The 23,737-nt window shown below is 44.2% G+C and overlaps 1 protein-coding gene and 1 pseudogene across 1 annotated transcript; one reads left to right on the top strand and one right to left on the bottom strand.

Moving 5' to 3' along the window:
• Positions 1-5,241: 5,241 nt before the first annotated feature.
• Positions 5,242-11,116, bottom strand: LOC125532525 (annotated as a pseudogene).
• A 529-nt stretch (positions 11,117-11,645) lies between these two features.
• On the top strand, positions 11,646-13,313 carry LOC125532524 (serine/threonine-protein phosphatase 7 long form homolog). Its single transcript, XM_048696564.1, has 4 exons — positions 11,646-11,970; positions 12,185-12,482; positions 12,565-13,097; positions 13,179-13,313. The coding sequence occupies exons 1-4, from the start codon at positions 11,728-11,730 to the stop codon at positions 13,311-13,313; spliced, it is 1,209 nt and encodes a 402-aa protein (XP_048552521.1). The 5' UTR covers positions 11,646-11,727.
• Positions 13,314-23,737: the final 10,424 nt, after the last annotated feature.

Raw genomic sequence — 23,737 nt, 5'->3', positions numbered from 1 at the left:
GTTACAAACCATCGATGCCCTGAAATCGAACGAACCTCACAGGGTCCCCTAACATCCGGGTGAATCATTTCAAATGGTTTGGAACATCTTAATCCTATACTAGGATATGAACCTCTTGTATGTTTAGCCAATTCACAAGCATCACATACAAGTAGCTCCCTAGGACACAACTTGAAAAGAGAGGGGTATATACAAAACAATGCTGCAAAAGAGACATTCCCAAGCTCGCGATGGTGTAGTAGTAGCACTTGACCAGGAAGCAACTTCATCACTCCCTTCATCAAGATAGTAGAGTCCATCATGCACGGTCCCAGACCCCATTAGTCTGCCTGTCTCTAGCTCCTGAAAAGCTCAACAAGTAGGATAAAACAAACCTCTACAATTGAGATATTCGGTAATAGAGCTAACTGACAAGAGATTGATTGGAAATTTAGGAACATGCAAAACATGAGATAAAGGACAATGTCTTAGGTGGCGTTAGGTTCATCGGCTATCCCTCGGTTGGACAGGGATAGCCAATTTTCTAAGGGATGCCACCTGTTTGGTTTAGAGGGATGATAGGATAGGGATAGCCAAGATGCTGAGAATATTCCTCAAAAAACTGGTCGACAAGAGCCGGCAAAATATGGCGGATGAGGGCAGACAGCCAGCCACGCTCGCGTCGCAACCGAATCGTTTCTTTCGAGTTGGCTCTCCCGAACAAAAAGCATCTCAGTTTATCCACCTCTCCGCACTCTCTTTCTCGTGCTGGGCGGCGGCGCCGGTGCTGGACGGAGAAGCACAGCGGTGAACCGGATCCACGTCCTGTGATAGGTGCTATGGATCCATCAGCTACACGTAGTTTGTCCTTACCTGAACAAAGTGTCACTACTAGGAAAAATCCTAGCAGTAGCGCGGGTCTAAGGGCTATCAGTAGCGCAGGGCGGCGCTACAACTAACGTTCTTTAGCGGTAGCGTTTTCCTGTCCAACGCTAAAGATCAAAACGCGCTACTGCTACATGTACTTAGTAGTAGCGCTTTCCATACAAGCGCTACTGCTAAGTTCTTTAGCGGTAGCATTTTCTTGTCCAGCGCTAAAGAGTGGTACTACTATATTTTATCATATCTTTTTTCCTACGTATTTGCGATGTTTTTGTACATATTTTATACAATATTCTAATCATATCTTAAACATGCAATATGCTCATCATATCATACACATAATAGTCTCATCATATCATCCAACACAAATCATGCCGTCACATCATAATCACGATATAGCTATACAAGTTACATGACATGTCTCATCATACATAATGTAGTACTTCTTGGGGCATCGGTTCGTATCCCTCGCACTAGCATGAACCTAACCTGACTACATTCCGCTTCGGCTCTGCTATCGAACCCTCTCTGGCTGTCGCTCAGAAACCGGTACACCTGAACCTGACACTCCGGCCACTCATCGTATACTCTTGGTGTAGCACTTCTTCGTCATCGATGATCTATGTACCTGCATCATCACATGAGTCGATGATATGAAACATATCTAGTTGAGCAACAGAAAGAGACAGACTTGGCAAAAATAGAAGCAACATATCATAAGCATAAATAACAAAGTTCATCGTATCCAAAATGACCTAACTAGAGTGATCTTTGCTAGTTGAGGAGGACGGTTTAATAGAAATTTATATTTTTATATCGAATTATTTTCTCTAAACTAAATACTACTGCCCTAATTAACATCTAATTCAAAAACTAAGTTAGAAGAAAATTCAGTTAACTACTGATAGAACAAAATTCAGTTAACTTTAGTGCTCTATAATGATGAAATGAAAAAAATCCAGTTAACTACTAATTTCATTCATTTAGGTCATTCATTTAACTTCACCTAATTAACCTACTATACCACTACTACTAGGAGCACTACTAACCTAATTAACCTAGTAAAACCCTATTGCCCTAGCTAAAAAACGGCTAATTAACATCTACTAGTACCACTATATATACTACTAGCAGAACAGCTGTAACATTTTCTTCATTTTGTTCTTTTAAATTAAAAGAACATTTATGAAAACAAAAACCATAATTAAACCCTACTGCCCTAACTAAATTACTCTAAACCCTACTGCCCTAACTAAATTTTTGCTCTAACCTAGACAACCTAGTTACCTAACTAGTTAACCTAATGAACCAAATTAACCTAGCTAGTTCACTTAGTTACTTAACCTACCTAGTTAACCTACTTAACCTACTTAACCTAGCTAATTCCTAGGGTTCATAACTAAATTCACCTAAGTAAATTAACCTAGAGAGGAGGGGTGGGGGCTTACAGAGAGGGTGCTCGGGGGAATGGTTGCGGGGAGGTGCTTGGGGGAGACGGTGGCGTGGAGGGCGTCGAGGGTGGCTCCGGTGGCGTCTACGGCGTCTCCGGTGATGGCGAGGGAGGCAGGGGCGGCGAGGACCGGACGAGGGTGGCTCCGGGGGCATCGAGGGCATGTAGCTCCGTTGGCGGGGATGGCGCGCGGCTTCGGTGGCGGCTCCGGTGACGACGACGGAGGCAGGGACGGTGAGGGAGAGGTAGGGGAGACGCGAGAAATATGGGGAATTGGGGGAAGGAGGAATGCCCGCGCGGGGGCAAGTCAAACTTAGTAGTAGCGTTGTTTCCCGACAAGCGCTATAGCTACTTAGCTATAGTGCTTTTTGACGGAACGCGCTACTGCTATGGATAAGTTAGCTATATCGCTTGTTCGTGAAAAAGCGCTATAGCTAAAGTAGCTATAGCGCTTCCGTGAAAACGTGCTGCTACTATTGCTTACATTTTTTCTTTTTCTTTAATTTTCTTTTTCTTTTTTCTTTCCTTTTCCTTTTCTTAGTTGCAGCACTGTTGCCTTAAAATGCGCTGCTTTTATTTTGGTAGCAGTAGCGCTGTCCTTAGAAGGGCGCTACTACTATACCAAGCCTGGCGGCAACGGTGTAATAGTTATAGTAGTAGCGCTTTTTATGACGGACGCGCTACTGCTATTTATGTAGCAGTAGTGTGCTTTTTCATGCCACGCTACTGCTAGATAACAGTGGTGGTGTTTTAACAAGCGCTACTGATTAGCCTCTGTGTATAAGCTTTTCCCTAATAGTGTGTATAGGAAGTGAATATATTTGAAGCTCCTGTCATGTGATTGGTAGCTCCTGTATCAATAATCTAAGATTTTGAACGCGTTGTAGAATTGTGGGTCTGGTGAGGTGTCATACCTTGGTGTGAAGTGGCATGCAAACTAGTTTCAGCTTTAGAGGAATCCTGGAAGGAAGGCAAGTCTTCTGAGAGTCTGATCTTGGAGGTGAAATCCTCAAGAGCTCGCACATCTACTACCGGTAGCTCCCTCTTGGATGTAGTGAGGTTCGCCTATCTTTTATGAGCTCCCTGACCTTCCCCTGGCTGAGACTTTCCTTTTTCCCTTTAAGTTGGATAACCCTTCAGCTCTAAGCATGAATCCTTTGTGTGTCCAGGCCTTTTGCAGTGGTTGCAAAAAAGTTTGCTTTTATCTGTTTTAGCAAAGGTCTTAGGAGCACAACGAGCTTGTATGGATAGGGCTGCACGTGCATCTGATTTTTCTTGAACATGCTCATTGGGTTGAGCAAGATGAGTCTACTCCTCAATCACACGATATCATCAAGGCTTAGCAATTCAGTTTTGAAGAATATTAGCTGGCGGCGGAGATCAAACTCCTGATTTAGGCCATCAAGGAAGAGCTTACCCACAAATGGTTCAAACCAGGTATGGTGAACAGCCACATCATTCTTGTCAACGGGTTGAAAAGGATGGTAATAATGCAACTCCATGTACAATCTCTCCATCTCACCTGCATACTTAGTCGCTGATTTCATGCTTGCATGATGCGAGTAGCATGCATCTTATTTGATTTTCCTGAAACTTGCTTCTCCAAAGCTTTCCACACTTCAAATACAGTGGTTATAGTCTCAACTTGTTCTCGTATCGGTGGTTCCATGCTTCCTAATAACCACACCAAAACTCTATCATTGATCTGTTTGGTAATAGTACCACTTTTCAGTTTCTCTTCATCAGCGCTAAGCAATTCTTGATAGCCATGAGAACTCAGAATTAACTGGGCATGCCGTGCCCACTTGATGTAATTGCCTGGTCCAACCAACTTCACTAGATTAGGCTCCAGTGCAAACTTGACAGCTCCAGGAACCACTTTGAGTTGTTGTTGCTGCTCAAATACTTTGCTTAAAATTTCATACAACTTATCCACACTAGTATCCCCTAATTTCCCCTTTGTTGGATCTGCCATGATTTACCACCACACACAAAGAAAAAACCAGACAGACAAGACTTGGTTTTTGTAGATCTCCACTAACAACAACACACAGACAGTACTAGCCTAGTAGATATAGACAGTACTAGCCAAGTAGATATAACTGTGCCGGTTGCTCTCAAATGCACACAGACTGCACAAGTATTTTAATCCGGCCACTAGGCAAAGATGAGCTATCCGGCTGCACTAATCACGGTTCTTCAACGGCAGCCACAAGTATTAGTACCACTATCAATTAACTACAGAAACCAGCTTACTGCTTGGACAGGGACGGCACAACGGCAGCCAGCAATTTTTCCGCGAGAGCACAGATTCACCAGGAGGCAGTTCAACAGGCTACCTTAGGTTGGTCGCAGCACTCCATGCCGTACCTTGCAGATGATGTCGCAGGTCTCGGCGGCAGCTCGAGTGCACACGGCAGTAAATCACGGCGACACAGCACCGCAATTAGCTGTCACCAAGGTCGAAATCACACAGGATTAACCTGCTCCGATGCCATGTTAAAAATCGTCTGAGATTCGAGGGATTTGAGCTAGGGATTGGAGGGAGCGTGAAGAGCATTTGGAGAAATTCTGGATCGTTCCTCCCCGATCCCTTCTCTATATTCTGATTTATATTTGTTTGTACAATTTACATTTTAGACCCTAAGGATTCCTCTAATTACATTATCTATACACCAACAAAAGCAGAGCACCCATAGAACAGGCTGCCACTATTGTCAGAACAGGAAATATGAAAAAAAACGAGAGCAGCAAGTAAAAAACAAACCTTTTTGTGGGAGAAGAAAGAAAATCAACAACTTCATAATGCTCAACACATCACTCAGCGACGCTTTTCTGAGAAGTTGTTAGTAGCACGAACTCAGAACACAAAAACCTAAATAACAGATGGTTTCGCAACTGAAAGCTTGCCTTCTTCCTTCATTCCTTCCACTCCAGATTACAATTTTAAAGAGAAGTTGCTGAAACAAAGATGAATAACATCGATCGTATGTGAAGCACCCTATGAATTATTAATATTACACTGAAGTTACAGCACCAAACTGTTCTGTTAGAGCTGCAAGTAGTCTCAGCATTGGGGGCATATTAATCTCCTGTAGACCCTCGAGAATCCGGACCACTTCACCCATAGTCGGCCGATCAAACTCATTATCTTGGATGCACCAGCATGCAACTTTGCAAATCCTCTCAGCCTCTTCCAAATTGAAGTCACCATCCAACCATGGATCCACCAAACTCTTGACATCTCCACCATGAAGCTTGCTGATGGCTTGCACAGGGAAATACTCCTCAACATTCTGGTACCTGGTGCTGCTGCTTCTAGTGTTGTATGGTATTTCTATTGGGGAATTCCTCCTTCCTGATATGATTTCCAAAAGTACCATGCCAAAGCCATAAACATCAATTTTGGGAGTGATTGCAACTCCGGTAAGCCACTCTGGGGCAAGATAACCAGCAGTCCCTCTGAATGTAGTCATAACTCGGCTAAAATCCCTTCCCATAAACGCAGCCAACCCAAAGTCTGCGATTTTAGGAACATAACATCATCTATTCGAATAGCCGTGTCCGCGGTAATGGACTTCTGGGTTGCCTATAACAGTTCATAGACAAGTGAAAGTGGATACTCTAAAACTCGCAAGATAAGTGTGAGTGCTATGGATGGCCTTCTCGTAGGGGGACGGGAGTGGATCCATAGTGGTGTATTGAATGGTGAATATGTGGACTCGTGCTCTCCACCTCAAAAGAGTTGCTTGCAATCGTAGTTCAGGTTAGCCACTGAGTCAAAGCTGGCTTGCTGCAGTTAAACTCCACCACCCCCCCTTGTTGATACCGATGCATATGTAGTTTAGTTCTGATGTAAGTCTTGCTGAGTACCTTTGTACTCACGTTTGCTTAATTTATGTTTCGCAGAGAGATTTCAGTCTCACTAGTAGATCCACGTGGACTTCGACGTTTAGCTTGATACGTCAGCTACGATCTTGTGCCCTCGGCAGGATCTAGTAGATAGTCAGGCTTCTTAGCCTTTTTCATTTGTAGATGTCTGTACCCAGACATGTTAAGCTTCCGCTTGTGTTTTGACTTGTATGCTGTGATTGTTGGGTCATGAGACCCATGTTTGTAATATCACGCTCCTCGGAGCCTAGTGAATAAATACTTGAGTCGTAGAGTTATGTTGTGATGCCATGTTGTATTTACACATATCGAGCATATTGTGTGTATGATTGAAATGCTTGGTATGTGTGGGATCCGACAATCTATTTGTTTATCCTTGGCAGCTTCTCTTATGGGGAAATGTAGTCTAGTGCTTCCATGAGCCATAGTAGTCCGCTACAGCCCGGTTCACCAGAGTCCTGTTAGCCCAGCACTACTGCTCAGGACACTTGACTGGCCGGCATGTGTTACACTTCGTTCTTGTGTCTGTCCCTTCGGGGAAATGTCACGCAGTGACATCCGGAGTCCTGCCTAGCCTGCTACAGCCCGGGTTCCCGGAGTCCTGCTAGCCCAGTGCTACAGCCCGGATTCACACGCTGTTGACCGACACGCTCGATGTGAATCATGTATGCCTGTCCCCATAGGTTAGCGCCGCTTTGGGTTCACGACTAGCCATGTCAGCCCGGGTTCTCTGTCATATGGATGCTAGCGACACTATCATATACGTGAGCCAAAAGGCGCAAACGGTCCCGGGCCATGGTAAGGCGACACCCGTGGGATACCGTGCGTGAGGCCGCAAAGTGATATGAGGTGTTACCGGCTAGATCGACGTGACTTGGAATCGGGGTCCTGACAAAATGATTCATCCAGAAGTATGTTCTCTGGCTTAATATCGCAGTGTATGATGCACTCACGACAACCCTGATGCAGGTAGCACAATCCTCTAGCAACTCCTAGGGCTATCTGACATCTGATGTTCCAATTCAGGACCACAATATTTGCATTGCTCTTCTTAAATAGATGACCATCAAGAGACCCATTTAACATGTGCTCATACACAAGTAATCTGTGATCACCTGCGCAGCAAAAACCTATCAATTTGACTAGTTTTATGCATTGGATAAGTCCAACTGAGCTCACCTCAGCCCTGAATTGCTTCTCTCCTTGATGGGCACCATCAAGCCTTTTCACTGCTACAATAGTCTTCGAGTCACTTAACACTCCCTTGTATACAGAACCAAAACATCCAACACCTAACTTTTCATAGAAGTTTTTAGTAGCACGAACTAAATCAGTATATTTGAAGGCTATAATCCCGCCAACACTACCTTGATTGACATAGTATAATGGCAGCAAACCACACCACATGAATTTGTTCCTCCAATTCAGTAACAAGAACAGGAGAATGAGTAACCCAAACCCAGTAATGCTTGTGGCAATAACAACTCCAACGTTTGGTATTCTTTTGTTTTTTCTCAAACTTGGCAAGAAACCTTTGGCAGAAAGACGGAGATAAAGAACATCTTTAGAAGTGATAGTAATGCCGTTGTTAAGATTTACACTAAGCAATTCCCCATTCCAGACATAGCATCTGCTATTGTTATAGGAATAAGCAGTGCAGGAGCAGGAACTGAGACAAGCTTCTTCACATTTGCTCTGAGTAGAAGCAACGACTATGCTCTACGGGTTGTAGGGCAATGTAACTTGAGAAATGGGATGGAACATGTCCGTTGAACTTGTGATGTTTCTGTCACTAGTGCAATACAATGGTCTATTTCTGATGCATCCTTCTGTTTTGTCCTCAAATTCCCAATCCTGCGGTGACTTCTGAGAGAAGGTCTTCATACAGTCACATGATGGATGTGCATTGCCATTGCAGACCGTGTAAGGTCCACAAGTAGCAGGAGGAATGCAGGGATCATCGGGTATGGCATATATGGTTTGCCAAGATTGTTTAGCTTGTGACCAAAGATTAAGCTTTATCTGACCAGAGATATCCAGTAAGATAAAAAAGGAAGACGACTCATCAAGCGATATGTACATGTAGTACTCCTCTTGGTTGTTATCAACATATGTTGCATTTATCAAACCTTTGGTGCCAGGATCCATATCTAGCACTGCCTTGAGCATTGGTACAAGATTCAACGATGATTTTGTGGAGGATGCATAAAGCCAATATTCTACCGAGGGGTTGTGGCGCTTGAGGACGAGCCCCTTGGTTTGTTCTAGTTCATAATAGTATGAGCCAAGACCCGGGTCAATCAGGCTCTTCTTTGAGATGGCCTGGTGACTGAAACCAGTGACCTTGTCCCGACCAAACTTTGCACCAGGAAGTATAACATCTGTTGGGTAGTCGAAGCTCTGCCAGACCGGTAGGTCAGATGACGGGCTCTCTTTGAAGGCAAGGTTTCCACTGTTCAAGAGAACAGCGACACTAGTGTTGTTTGTGTTGATGTGTGTCCTATTATTTACAATGTGAGAGGACCAAACAATGGATTCATTGTTGCGGCATGGTTTACGATGACAAGATTGCCATCACTTGATATCTTGAACCGTGTTTGGTTGATGCTGGGGTTGGTGATGGGCTGATCCCTATTAGCAACCCATACTGTTTCTTGAACCGTGTTTTCCGTTTCGACAATTTTTTAAAATCATAAAATTCCAAAGGGAAAATAGAGTTTTTGGGCGTTTTAGACGTTTTTTAGACGTTTTTAGCGTTTAGTGCTAGGGTTTAGATTTTAGAGTTTAGGGTTAGGTTTTATGGTTTAAACCCTTAGTTTTTACTGTTTAGCATAGAGTTTCTGACGTTTGAAGTCCCGGGTTTAGGGTTTAGGACAATTTTTGAAATGAAAAAATTGTAAAAGGAAAAAAAGATATGCTCTAATTTATGTTTTTTTGAATTTTGGTTAAATCTTGTCAAACCGGTCAAACAACTGATTCAAGAAATATAGAGTGTTACTAAATAATTACACAATACTATTAGTGTTACTAAATAAGTATCTCAGTTTTTTTGAATTTTGGCCAAATCTGGTCAAACTGTGGTCAAACTATGGTCAAACTACTTATTCAAGAAATATTAGTGTTAATACATAATTACTGTTTTTTAGAATAATAGTTTCAAACTCAAACGATGAAACGTGTGACTTCATGCTCAAGCTAAACTACTGAGGGTTAATAGGATTGACAGCTTACATTTGTCAGGAAAACAACAAGTGCAGACTTGGAATGTAGGGGGAATAGAACTCCGAAGTTAAGCGTGCTCAGGCTGGGGGAGTGAGAGGATGGGTGACCGGCCGGGAAGTCAGGCGATTTGGAATGAGTGATCCACACTTGAGCAGTTATGAGAGGTGATTAGAGACTAAATCATCAAATAATTCAGAAAAATTAAAAATCGAAAAAAAAGTTCCAAAATTTTCAAAAATAAAATTCAAAAACGAAAAACCTTTAGTACCGGTTGGTAACAGCAACCGGTACTAAAGGTCCCCCATACCAGGGCGCGAGCTCATGCCACGTGGTGGCACTTTAGCGCCGGTTCTTGCCGAACCGGTACTAAAGGGGGGGGCCTTTAGTGACCACCCTTTAGTGCCGGTTATGGAACCGGCACTAAAGGCCCTTACGAACCGGCGCTAAAGCTCCGTTTTCTACTAGTGTCTGTGTTCACCTAACTGCAACGAATCATAAAAGGATGCACCTAATGAGGTAGATTTTGTTTGTGCATTTTCTTTGAAGTTTACGGATGCTATAACTGATTAATAAAACATTGTTCAACCTTCTATGAGTCCACCTAGGGAGCTGTACAAATTTGGAACAACTTCCAGATCAGGCATCCAAGTATTTTCGTCTGCTACCAGTAAGCTGCCAGAGCAAGATAGCTGGGATGTCGAGTCCCTAGGGCAATGGTGAATCACAAATTGCCTGATATTCGATTGGAAGCATCAAACAATACCAATGTCGAGTAGTAAGATCTGATTGTTCAGCTGATAAGGCCAAGATAAGTGTGCGCGCATCCCCTTTTAGTCCAGATTTAGAAAAATATGATTTCTGCTATGATAGTTTCCAGAACAGTTTGGCCCTTGAGACACTTCCATTGTATGTGTGTGTGTTCCTTTTCTTTCCAGAGATATGCATGTCTATAGATATTATTGGAATTGGTTCGACAAACAGTGTATATGTGACAAATTTACTAATATACTGATATGGAATGAAATAAATATCCGTGCTTTCTCACACAGAATCCCCTAGAAATGTTAGGTACATAGGATATGGATAGTCTTTTTCAATGCGATAAAATAAAGCGACATCCTGTCTATTTTTCTTTGCTAAAGGGGTATTTCCATGTCGTATTGAATGATCACACTTAAGAACACAGAGGAGATCTCGACCGGGGGAGGATAAGCGGTGACATAGATGGGGTGACACATTGAAATAAAGAGCATGGACATGTGCGTTGGGATCGGGTGCTTTTTGTTATGCCGTTGCAACGCACGGGCATGTTTACCCGATTGTTTTATAAATAGTAATTAATATTTCCATAATTACGAAAGTAATAAAGGATACATGCAAATTTTAAAAATAGTAAGGACGCTATGGACAAGAGCGTCCCGACCTGGACGCAGATGCTAACAACGTCCTAGTGTGGTCGCTGTTTTTGCTAGCATCCATTATCTGGTTTGACTGGCGGCCGCCGCACCCATCTGGTCTCCATCTCCCACATCCATCTACCTGCCTGCCACGGCCGGCCCTGGCCTCCACACCCATCTCGTCCCCATCTCCCACCTCCATCTCCCTGCCTACCACGGCCGGCCCTGGCCTCCGACTGATCCCCGCCGCCCACCTTCCCACGGACCGCCTCAGCCTCGGCGTCGCTGCCGACATCCTCACGACCTCCCCAACCGCCGGCTCATCCCCTATGACCACACCCTCACGGCTACCCCCAACCTCCTCACGGCCAAAGTGGTGGGTTGAGGGCGCCGCCGCGGCTACATCAGCAAGTCGGTCGAAGGTGGTCGTCCCTCTCTCTTCTCTCCACTGCTTCTCTGTACATCGCCCAAACCATTGATTGCATCTTGTTGTAGCTTTACTAATTTCACTTACTGCCTAGGCATAGCTGAAAACATTAGATTGTTTGACCTTTATTTATCAGTGTAGATTGTGAAGAATAAATTCAAATGATTGCTTTGATATTTTACCTCAACATTTACTCGCTCCTTTTATGCTGTAACAGGGTTTTGAAATGGATAGAAATGGATGTTTCAGTGATTTGCTATGGGTGCCTCACAGCCAGCACAAAATATCCAAAACTTGGCAAAATGTGAGTGATTTCGCATGTCATTTGTTGGACTTAGTGGTTAAATAAAGACTAATTTTTGTGTGTATTGATGCAGCCTAACATTTGCTTGAATGTACGGTGTCACCGTGTTGGCATCCCATTTGATCCTCTATGTACATCAGCTTTAGAGAACCTTGGTTTTTATCAGATTGCTAAGATGAGGAAAATCAATGTCGGCAAATACTTGATATCGGCATTGGTGGAGCGTTGGCGGCCCGAGACAAATAGTTTTCACCTACCTGTAGGAGAAATGACTATTACGTTGCAAGATGTCAGTTGTTGGTGGGGGTTGCCTATCCAGGGTAAACCACTTGTTGGCAAAGCTGATGCACAATGGTCAGAATTAGTTGAGAGGTTGTTTGGGATTCCTGTGGATGAACAACACATGAAACAAAAAAAGGCGAAAAGGCGATGATAATATTGTTGTTAGGAATTCACAATACTCTCTAAATTTGGGTAAACTGCGGGAACGCTTCCATGTGTTGCCGGATACTCGAATGGATAGGGAGATTCATTGGCATGCTCGAGCACTTGTTCTAGATATCCTTGGCTCCATAGTCTTTACTGATACATCTGGAGATGGAGTGCCAACCATGTATCTCCAATTTATGCAGGATTTAGGACAACAAACAGAGTATAATTGGAGAGTAGCTGCCCTTGATGTGCTGTATAGACAATTGAGCATGGGTGCTAAGAAGGGGAGACTAGAAATTTCAGGGCCTTTATTGCCGCTACAGTTATGGTCTTGGTCCCGTTTGCCACTTGGTCGCCCTAAAGTTATTTTTGAGAAGCCCAAAGAAGGAGATGAACCTGATGAAGAAGAAGATGAACACGAAGTACACTTGGATTATAACCCTGTTTTTGGAGCAAAGTGGTGTGATGCACATGCGTTTGATGTCCCTCACAATGCTGGTTTGTATTCTTCTCACCAAATTTGTTACACATCATTTGTGGTATGACAAACAATTTTAGTAACTTGCAATCAAATATATAGGTACTGAATATTATCGAAATCAAATTGATTTGATTCGAGAAGGTGTAGTTGATTGGCAACCATATGATGATCTTCTAGAGCAGATGCCTTTCGAAGTTCATCAAGATTCTGATTGGTGGTTTGCTAGAGTACCGCTCATGCATTTTTGGATTGTGGAGTTCCACTATCCACATAAGGTGATGCGGCAATTTGGATTAAGACAACCCATTCCACCTTCTCTTCCACGTGGCGAGGCAGAGGTTCGGAGACTTCGAAAACTTAAGCATTCTGCAGGAAAATCAAATGATTGGGAGTTAGTCCATGCGAATTATGTTCAAGAATACAATCGTGTTGAAGCAAGAGTGTGGCCAGAGGACATTCACTTTGATGTAGCTAGTTTACCTGAGTATAGACATTGGTTCCAGCAAAATGGTATGTACACAATATTATTTGACTCTCAATGCTTAGGAGGCCTAAATGAACCTATCACATATCCTCGAGATAGCATCGAATGGACCGGCTACATGCCTAGCGGCCCGCCATTGGCTCACAATGTAAGTGTGTGCAAGATTTTAATTATTTCTTTGCAACACATTAACAATCACATGAGTTGAAATTTGTATTGTCTCTTGTAGAGCCTACGTGAGATAAAGGATGCTGCATGGGGGATCAAATGTGCTACTACTACTGGATGCAAGAAGATAGGAAGATCTATATTGAGGTCTTGTGTAGGAAACCTGATGGATCTGAACATGGAGCCTAGGCTATGAAGCATGCTCGCTGAGGCTAGATTGCCGCTGAATATTGAAGATATCCCATCTGATGATGAGGTGTCAGATATTGCTCACCCACCGAGTCCCCCAAAGGAAAGCAACTCCGATGTATTTAATGAGTGGAATTACTCTGGGAGAGGTTTTACAACATATCTCAAGGTTGAAGAAGCCATAGGAGATGGAGGACGGACAACACAAGATGCAAGTCAAGCTCCCAGTTTTCGGTCAAGGAGTTCTTCACAAGTAGTAAATTAGAATGGATCATATGCTGATATGCTATGAACATCTGCACCGACCTAGAAGTGTAACTGACTAGATGTTTCTTTCTTTTTTCTCAAGAAAAACAGTTCATGGTTCTGCTTTGTAACATGCCAGACATGGGTTGTAATCCTTTCAAGCTATGTCACTCCTCCTTGGCGCTAAGCTCAATGGAATTTTCCCAGAATACTAGTCATCATATGGTTTTGTGTCCAAATTTCAACAAATCACATGCGTCAATTAAACAAAGACTGAAACCAACGGAATGCAAAACGACCTTACCCCAAATCATATGCGCCAACCACGAGATAGATTGGAGGATCTTAACCGTGAGCGGGGAACAAGAGAGATAGAGATGCCGTGATGATTAGAGATGTGAGTGTTGGAGGCTGGTTAGCACATGGCGACGTTGAGGAGCGACGAATCCATGCGTACTAGGGTTTAATGGAGACATAACATCCGTCTATTAGAGGAAAACGACTCGGTTTAATCTATTTAGGGTGCAGACCAAACCATTTGTTGGACGTTGTTTGTATTGGCGTCCAAACCGGACGTTCTTCACAATAGCGTCCAGCTGTGGACGCTGTTTTCCCTCGCGTCCTTTCTATTTTTCAGATTTTGGCTAACCTTTTCCACTATCGTAATTACGTCATTACTAATTATTAGTAATAAAAAATCAGCATGTTTACTAGTAAACATAATAAACGTAATTAAACATAAAAGTGGCTGATCAAACACCGGCCAAAGGCCACCTACATCTAATAAACATTAAATAGAACATTAAATAAAAGTCTGCGCCCGCCTGCTGCCATCCCGCACGCTACCCTAGATGTCGTCGGCCTTGCTCTTGCCCTTTCCATCGATGCCGCCGTCGTCGGTGAGGTCGATGAAGACCGGAACAGGGCCAGCCCACCCGAACGACGCCTGGTACGCTGCCAGGGCAGCCTCCTCCGGCGTCTACTGGGGCAGCGGCATTGCGGCCAGCCGTGCACACTCCTCCTCCTCCTCCTCGAGCCGGAGCGCCTCCGCATCGCGTTGGAGCATGGCCTCGTAGCGCATCTGCTCCTCGCCGTCGGCCTGCTCCTGGCGGAGCCAGTGCTCCTTCCATCGCTCGAGGTGGGCCACCTCCTCCTGCGGCGTCGCGGCGAAGTGGACGGAAGGCACGCTCACCCACTCGCGGTACTGGCCCGTCCATGAGTAGGCCTCCTCCGGCCAAGTGGGTTGAGGCGGGGAGCGCTTACGCGTCGGCTCCGGCTCCGGCTTGGCTGGATGGGCGGCGACAGTGGCGGTGGCGGCATGAAGAGCGGGGTGTGGACGGAGTCCCCCGCCGCCGACAGGGCAAGGGCTTGCTCTAGCCCATCCCAGTGCGCGTCCTCCTCGAGGCGGCTAGCCTCCAGTGCGTGCTGTAGGGCCTCCTCGTGGACGGCTTGATACTCCGCCTCCGCCTCCATGTCCTCCGGCTCTACCTACGGTGGCGGCGATGGGAACGGCGAGGGACGGCGTCGACACCTGAGCGCCGTTGCTCCTCGTGTTCGCGGGCGAACCACGCCTCCCAGTTAGGGGAGTTGGTGGCGTACTCTGGCAACCGACGCTGCTCCGGCGTGAGCTGCACGTGGCGCCTGCGCACCTCATCGCCGTGCGCCCGCTTGGTACGCGGAACAGCCAGCATCGGGATCCGCTGCGGATCCAGATGCCAACGGTGCGACAGCGTGACATCGGGGTACGACAATGGCTGCCGTGTCGGCGGTCATCATAAATAAGACGACCGGTGGCGGTTGGGTGGCTGACGCGTGGGCCCGCTGTCGGCGGTCATCATAAATAAGACGACCGGTGGCGGTTGGGTGGCCGCCATGTGGGGACGCGGCGGACGGCGAGGAGACGCGCGGCGCGTCCGCTTCGCGTTCGCGCCGACATATTCCAGGCGCAATTTTGGGCCGGAAATGGGTCGGCACGGACGCCAAACTGACACGATTTGAGTTTGGATCGGTGCGTTGGGCCGCCACTTTTGTCCGTGCCGACCAAACGGACGCGGGCGGACGAAATGGGTCGCCTCATTGGAGTTGCTCTAACAACACATGGACAATTGCTAGCCAACTTGCAGGTGACCGGCAACATCAGCGCTCGTCTGGCTCCCGGAAAAAAGATTCTTCGGCCCCTCAGCACATGACCTCTTGACTTGGTCCAGTCCAAGGAAGCAGCTTCCTCATTCAACTGAATAGATAATAAATGTATCTTTAGAATCGCAGAAAATTTAAACTGAAGAGATAAGAACCAAACAGAAAATCAGAAGTGCCTAAAAAACCTCTTTATTAAGAGCCAAAAACGTTGGCATCATGACCAGAGTGCACCATATGTGCCTGAAATAAATAAATAATGATACGGATTAAAAATGATAGCCTGTAATTATAGTGAAAAAGATGATCTGCATAAACAATTTCTACCTAATGAGATTAACAAATAACCTCCCAACTTCACCAAAGAAAGGAGATTTACCTTATGAGAAAATATTTGTATGCGGGCTGTGGAAAAGAAAAACAGTTCATATTCACCTTATCAAAGCCTAGAATGCACTTCGGACTAACACCTACATATCCTACTGGTGTCATTTCAGAACAACATTAGAATCATAGATGCCATGATTGGCTTATCCAGGATTATACAAATCACACGGAAATTTGAAAATACGTGAAAATTATACAGCTTATGTTGTCTCTTGGTCATATCCACCGACAACTTTCAGATCTGACATCTTCCTCCTCACCCAACTGCAACAACAGTTGCAGTTTGATTGTGCACACTTTTAAAACAATTATTTCACTAGAAATTCTCAAGTTCCCATCCCAGGTCGGACAAGAACCAAACATACACATATCTCGATCATGGTATTAACCTAAGCTTAAATTCACCAACCCTCATGGCAATGGCTTCAATGAGCATGACAGCTGGCAGAATAGGGAAATGGCAACACAGAGAACAGCAAAGTAATTTGGCAATTTCGATAAATCCTAAATAAGTGACAGCGAGGGAGCTTCCTTCTATATCTCCCCCAGTCCATTGCAGGGCACCTTTTTTTATCTATAGAAAATCACACTGCAGGTGCTTCCCCAGTAGTATTTCAGTCCCAAAAAAAGGAACAGTGGAAGCAGTGGCAATATTAGAGTGCCAGGCCACCTCTTCAGGACTGTTATGTAACCATCCTAGGCTCATTGGACCATGGTCCAACACAGACATAAGATTCATCAATCCCTCTCATTAGGTCGATCACATGCCTACTGTGAAGGCAGTCGATTCTTCCTCTCAATGAACTTGTAAGTGTGAATGGTTAATCTACAGAAGGTCAGAAAGAAAGCAACTTATGTGCAGCTTTTCTTTTATAGCATTGCCAAGTCAAGATGGGGCAAATATGTTGTACAGACCCATCTTCTTACAAAACATGGAAAAAGTTTTTTTCAGGGAGTCCTTGTGTAAGTACATCTGCTACTTGACTGGCTGAAGTTACATATGGTAGGCAAATTATCCTCTATCAAGCTTCTCCTCGATGAAATGACGATCAATTTCTATGTGCTTGGTTTCATCATGCTGAACAGGGTTATTTGCAATATCAATGGCAGCTGTGTTGTCACAGTACAACATCAGAGGTTTGTGCTTGTACAACCGCAGCTCTGCTAGGAGAATCTGCAACCATAATAACTCACATATGCCGTGAGCCATAGACCTAAACGTGGCCTCCGCAGTAGACCGAGCCACCACATTTTGTTTCTTACTTCACCATGAAACTAGGTTTCCTCAAATAAATGCACAGTAACCAGATGTTGAGCGCATGTCATCTAGGTAACCAGCCCAATCAGCATCAGTATAGCACTCAACTTGCAAGTCCCCTTGTCTGGTATATAAGAGGCCTTTTCCTGGGCACCCTTTAAGATACTGTAGGATCCTATTTACAGCTTCCATATGAACTTGTTTTGGGTCATGCATGTATTGGCTAACTACACTCACAGCAAAGGCAATATCTGGACGGGAATGAGATAAATATATTAATCTTCCAACTAGTCTCTGGTAGCGCTCTCGATCCACTGGTGTCCCAGCATCACTACATAAATGGTGATTTTGCTCAATCGGTGTAGCAGCAGGTCGACTACCAAGCATACATGTTTCCTTGAGCAGATCCCAGATATATTTTCGCTATGAGAGAAAAATACCTTTGACCCAAGTCCTTCACTTCAAACTCATGTGCAAGATGACACTTCAGATCTGCAACTTCCTTGGAATCATCTCCAGTAATCACAATGTCATCGACATACACTATCAAGATTGCAACCTTGCCATTAATATGCTTGTAAAATAGTGTATGGTCAGCATTACTTTGAAGATAACCCCTCTTTAGCATATCATGTCTAAACCGATCAAACCAAACTCGTGGGGATTGCTTTAAGCCATATAAAGAACGATGTAGGCGCAATACCTTTCCAACAGTTTGACTTGACTCAAATCTAGGCGGTATATGCATGTATACTTCTTCTTGGAGATCACCATGAAGGAAAGCATTCTTCACATCCATCTGGTAAATATCCCAATCAAGGTTTACAGCACATGATATAAGTGTCGTTACTGAATTCATCTTTGCCACCGGTGCAAAGGTGGTCTCTTCATAATCGATTCCATATGTTTGTCTGTAGCCTTTTGTTACAAGGAAGGCTTTGTACCTCTCCACCTTGCCCTCAGGGTGTGTTTAATAGTGAAGACCAACTTACAACCTACAGGCTGCTTACTTGGTGGTAGATCCACAAGCTCCCAAGTCCCATTCTTCTCCAAGGCTTTCATCTCATCAAGCATTGCTTCCTTCCAATTTGGGTCCTCTATAGCTATTTTCCAGTTTGATGGTATGGAGATAGAATCTAAAGATGCAATAAAGCTTTTGAAGGGTGGAGTAAAATATTCATAGGAAATGAAATTGGCTATATCATGTTTAAAATCTTTGAGGTGTCCTGAAATTTTTAGATTTCTAGTAGATTTCCTCACAGCAATAGGTAGATCATTTTCAGGAGCAAGAATAGATAATTGGTTATCACCCTGTCTTGTGGTGCTAATAGGAGCGACAGGACTAGAGGGGTTATTATATTGTTAGTACCTGGGTCCTCATGCCTGTGAAGCTCACCATCTTGTGAAGGAAGTGAAGAGTTTCCTGTTGCATCTTGTATGTCTCCATGACTAGAACCATGATTACACCCATCACTATGTGGGTCCTCCCCCTGATTTTGAACATTATCTAGAGTGGGTAAACCATCCGAAGTTGAAACAAGATTACGACTTAATGGAGAGCCTTCATTACCCCTCTCCCCTTCTTGTTGCACTTCAGGTGGGGATAGGGCAATGCCAGTGTCACTGGTTGAGCCATAATATGATTCATGTTCACGGAATGTCACCTCCATGCTCACAAAAAAACGGTGCTTCGAAAGGCACCAACACCTATAACCCTTTTGAGAGGGAGAATAACCCGTGAAAACACATTTGAGAGCATGGGGGTCTAATTTTCCAACAGAGTTCTATAATCATGCACAAAGAAAACACAACCCAAAGACCTTTGGAGGAACTACAAAATCATTAGATTTCAAGAGACACTCAACAGGAGTCTTATGGCCAAGAACTCGAAGAGGCATACGGTTTATCAAATATGTTGCAGTTTTTATTGCTTCCCCCCAAAGAAATTTAGGCACGTTCATTGTAAACATAAGTGAGCGTGCAACCTCAAGAAAATGTCTATTTTAATGCTCTGCAACACCATTTTGTTCTGGAGTGTTAACACGGGTAGTTTGATGTTCAATGCCGTTTGAGAGAAGGAACTGTCCAAACTCCTAGTGCATGCATTCTATACCATTGTCTGAATGTAAGGTTTTAATAGTTGCCTCATGTTGATTTTTAATGAGAGCACATAGATCTTTAAAAACTGAGCACACATCACTCTTATGCTTCAAGAGTAGAGCGAGGTGTAATGACTAAAGCAATCGATAAAAGTTACAAACCATCGATGCCCTGAAATCGAACGAACCTCACAGGGTCCCCTAACATCCGAGTGAATCATTTCAAATGGTTTGGAACTTCTTAATCCTATACTAGGATATGAACCTCTTGTATGTTTAGCCAATTCACAAGTCCCTAGGGCACAACTTGAAAAGAGAGGGGTAAATACGAAACAATGCAGCAAAAGAGAGATGCCCAAGCCTGCGATGGTGTAGTAGTAGTTCTTGACTAGGAGACAAGCATTATGCAAAAGCAACTTCATCACTCCCTTCATCAAGATAGTAGAGTCCATCATGCACGGTCCTAGTCCCCAACAGTCTCCCTGTCTCTAGCTCCTGAAAAGCACACCAGGTAGGATAAAACAAACCTCTACATAGAGCTAACTGACAAGAGATTGATTGGAAATTTAGGAACATGCAAAACATGAGATAAAGGACAATGTCTTAGGTGGCGTTTGGTTCATCGGCTATCCCTCGGTTGGACATGGATAGCCAATTTTCTAAGGGATGCCACCTGTTTGGTTTAGAGGGATGATAGGATAGGGATAGCCAAGATGCTGAGAATATTCCTCAAAAAACTGGTCGACAAGAGCGGGCAAAATATGGCGGATGAGGGCAGACAGCCAGCCACGCTCGCGTCGCAACCGAATCGTTTCTTTCGAGTTGGCTCTCCCGAACAAAAAGCATCTCAGTTTATCCACCTCTCCGCACTCTCTTTCTCATGCTGGGAGGCGGCGCCGGTGCTGGACGGAGAAGCACAGCGGCGAACCGGATCCACGTCCTGTGATAGGTGCTATGGATCCATCAGCTACACGTAGTTTGTCCTTACCTGAACAAAGTGTCACTACTAGGAAAAATCCTAGCAGTAGCGCGGGTCTAAGGGCTATCAGTAGCGCGGGGCGGCGCTACAACTAACGTTCTTTAGCGGTAGCGTTTTCCTGTCCAACGCTAAAGATCAAAACACGCTACTGCTACACGTACTTAGTAGTAGCGCTTTCCATACAAGCGCTACTGCTAAGTTCTTTAGCGGTAGCATTTTCTTGTCCAGCGCTAAAGAGTGGTACTACTATATTTTATCATATCTTTTTTCCTACGTATTTGCGATGTTTTTGTACATATTTTATACAGTATTCTAATCATATCTTAAACATGCAATATGCTCATCATATCATACACATAATAGTCTCATCATATCATCCAACACAAATCATGCCGTCACATCATAATCACGATATAGCTATACAAGTTTCATGACATGTCTCATCATACATAATGTAGTACTTCTTGGGGCATCGGTTCGTATCCCTCGCACTAGCATGAACCTAACCTGACTACATTCTGCTTCGGCTCTGCTATCGAACCCTTTCTGGCTGTCGCTCGGAAACCGGTACACCTGAGCCTGACACTCCGGCCACTCATCGTATACTCTTGGCGTAGCACTTCTTCGTCATCGATGATCTATGCACCTGCATCATCACATGAGTCGATGATATGGAACATATATAGTTGAGCAACAGAAAGAGACAGACTTGGCAAAAATAGAAGCAACATATCATAAGCATAAATAACAAAGTTCATCGTACCCAAAATGACCTAACTAGAGTGATCTTCGCTAGTTGAGGAGGACGGTTTAATAGAAATTTATATTTTTATATCGAATTATTTTCTCTAAACTAAAGACTACTACCCTAATTAACATCTAATTCAAAAACTAAGTTAGAAGAAAATTCAGTTAACTACTAATAGAACAAAATTCAGTTAACTTTAGTGCTCTATAATGATGAAATGAAAAAAAATCCAGTTAACTACTAATTTCATTCATTTAGGTCATTCATTTAACTTCACCTAATTAACCTAATGTACCACTACTACTAGCAGCACTACTAACCTAATTAACCTAGTAAAACCCTATTGCCCTAACTAAAAAACGGCTAATTAACATCTACTAGTACCACTACTGCCCTAACCTAATTAACATCTACTAGTACCACTATATATACTACTAGCAGAACAGCTGTAACATTTTCTTCATTTTGTTCTTTTAAATTGAAAGAACATTTATGAAAACAAAAACCATAATTAAACCCTACTGCCCTGACTAAATTTTTACTCTAAACCCTACTGCCCTAACTAAATTTTTGCTCTAACCTAGACAACCTAGTTTACCTAACTAGTTAACCTAATGAACCAAATTAACCTAGCTAGTTCACTTTGTTACTTAACCTACCTAGTTAACCTACTTAACCTAGCTAATTCCTAGGGTTCATAACTAAATTCACCTAAGTAAATTAACCTAGAGAGGAGGGGTGGGGGCTTATAGAGAGGGTGCTCAGGGGAACGGTTGCGGGGAGGTGCTTGGGGGAGACGGTGGCGTGGAGGGCGTCGAGGGTGGCTCCGGTGGCGTCTACGGCATCTCTGGTGATGGCGAGGGAGGCAGGGGCGGCGAGGACCGGACGAGGGTGGCTCCGGGGGCGTCGAGGGCATGCAGCTCCGTTGGCGGGGATGGCGCGCGGCTTCGGTGGCGGCTCCAGTGACGACGACGGAGGCAGGGACGGCGAGGGAGAGGTAGGGGAGACACGAGAAAAATGGGGAATTGGGGGAAGGAGGAACGCCCGCACAGGGGCAAGTCAAACTTAGTAGTAGCGTTGTTTCCCGACAAGCGCTATAGCTACTTAGCTATAGTGCTTTTTGACGGAACGCGCTACTGCTATGGATAAGTTAGCTATATCGCTTGTTCATGAAAACGCGCTATAGCTAAAGTAGCTATAGCGCTTCCGTGAAAACGTGCTGCTACTATTGGTTACATTTTTTCTTTTTCTTTAATTTTCTTTTTCTTTTTTCTTTCCTTTTCCTTTTCTTAGTTGCAGCACTGTTGCCTTAAAACGCGCTGCTTTTATTTTGGTAGCAGTAGCGCTGTCCTTAGAAGGGCGCTACTACTATACCAAGCCTGGCGGCAACGGTGTAATAGTTATAGTAGTAGCGCTTTTTATGACGGACGCGCTACTGCTATTTATGTAGTAGTAATGTGCTTTTCCATGCCGCGCTACTGCTAGATAGCAGTGGTGTTTTGTTTTAACAAGCGCTACTGATTAGCCTCGGTGTATAAGCTTTTCCCTAATAGTGTGTATAGGAAGTGAATATATTTGAAGCTCGTGTCATGTGATTGGTAGCTCCTGTATCAATAATCTAAGATTTTGAATGCGTTGTAGAATTGTGGGTCTGATGAGGTGTCATACCTTGGTGTGAAGTGGCATGCAAACTAGTTTCAGCTTTAGAGGAATCCTGGAAGGAAGGCAAGTCTTCTGAGAGTCTGATCTTGGAGGTGAAATCCTCAAGAGCTCACACATCTACTACCGGTAGCTCCCTCTTGGATGTAGTGAGGTTCGCCTATCTTTTATGAGCTCCCTGACCTTCCCCTGGCTGAGACTTTCCTTTTTCCCATCAAGTTGGATAACCCTGCAGCTCTAAGCATGAATCCTTTGTGTGTCCAGGCCTTTTGCAGTGGTTGCAAAAAAGTTTGCTTTTATCTGTTTTAGCAAAGGTCTTAGGAGCACGACGAGCTTGTATGGATAGGGCTGCACGTGCATCTGATTTTTCTTGAACATGCTCATTGGGTTGAGCAAGATGAGTCTCCTCCTCAATCACACGATATCATCAAGGCTTAGCAATTCAGTTTTGAAGAATATTAGCTGGTGGCGGAGATCAAACTCCTGATTTAGGCCATCAAGGAAGAGCTTACCCACAAATGGTTCAAACCAGGTATGGTGAACAGCCACATCATTCTTGTCAACGGGTTGAAAAGGATGGTAATAATGCAACTCCATGTACAATCTCTCCATCTCACCTGCATACTTAGTCGCTGATTTCATGCTTGCATGATGCGCTGAAACTTGCTTCTCCAAAGCTTTCCACACTTCAAATACAGTGGTTATAGTCTCAACTTGTTCTCGTATCGATGGTTCCATGCTTCCTAATAACCACACCAAAACTCTATCATTGATCTGTTTGGTGATAGTACCACTTTTCAGTTTCTCTTCATCGGCGCTAAGCAATTCTTGATAGCCATGAGAACTCAGAATTAACTGGGCATGCTGTGCCCAGTTGATGTAATTGCCTGGTCCAACCAACTTCACTGGATTAGGCTCA

Source organism: Triticum urartu, chromosome 1 (assembly GCF_003073215.2).
Source record: "Triticum urartu cultivar G1812 chromosome 1, Tu2.1, whole genome shotgun sequence".
Classification (NCBI taxonomy): Eukaryota; Viridiplantae; Streptophyta; class Magnoliopsida; order Poales; family Poaceae; genus Triticum; species Triticum urartu.
Note: the sequence above shows the minus strand (reverse complement) of the source record. Positions and strands in the feature narration are given on the sequence as shown.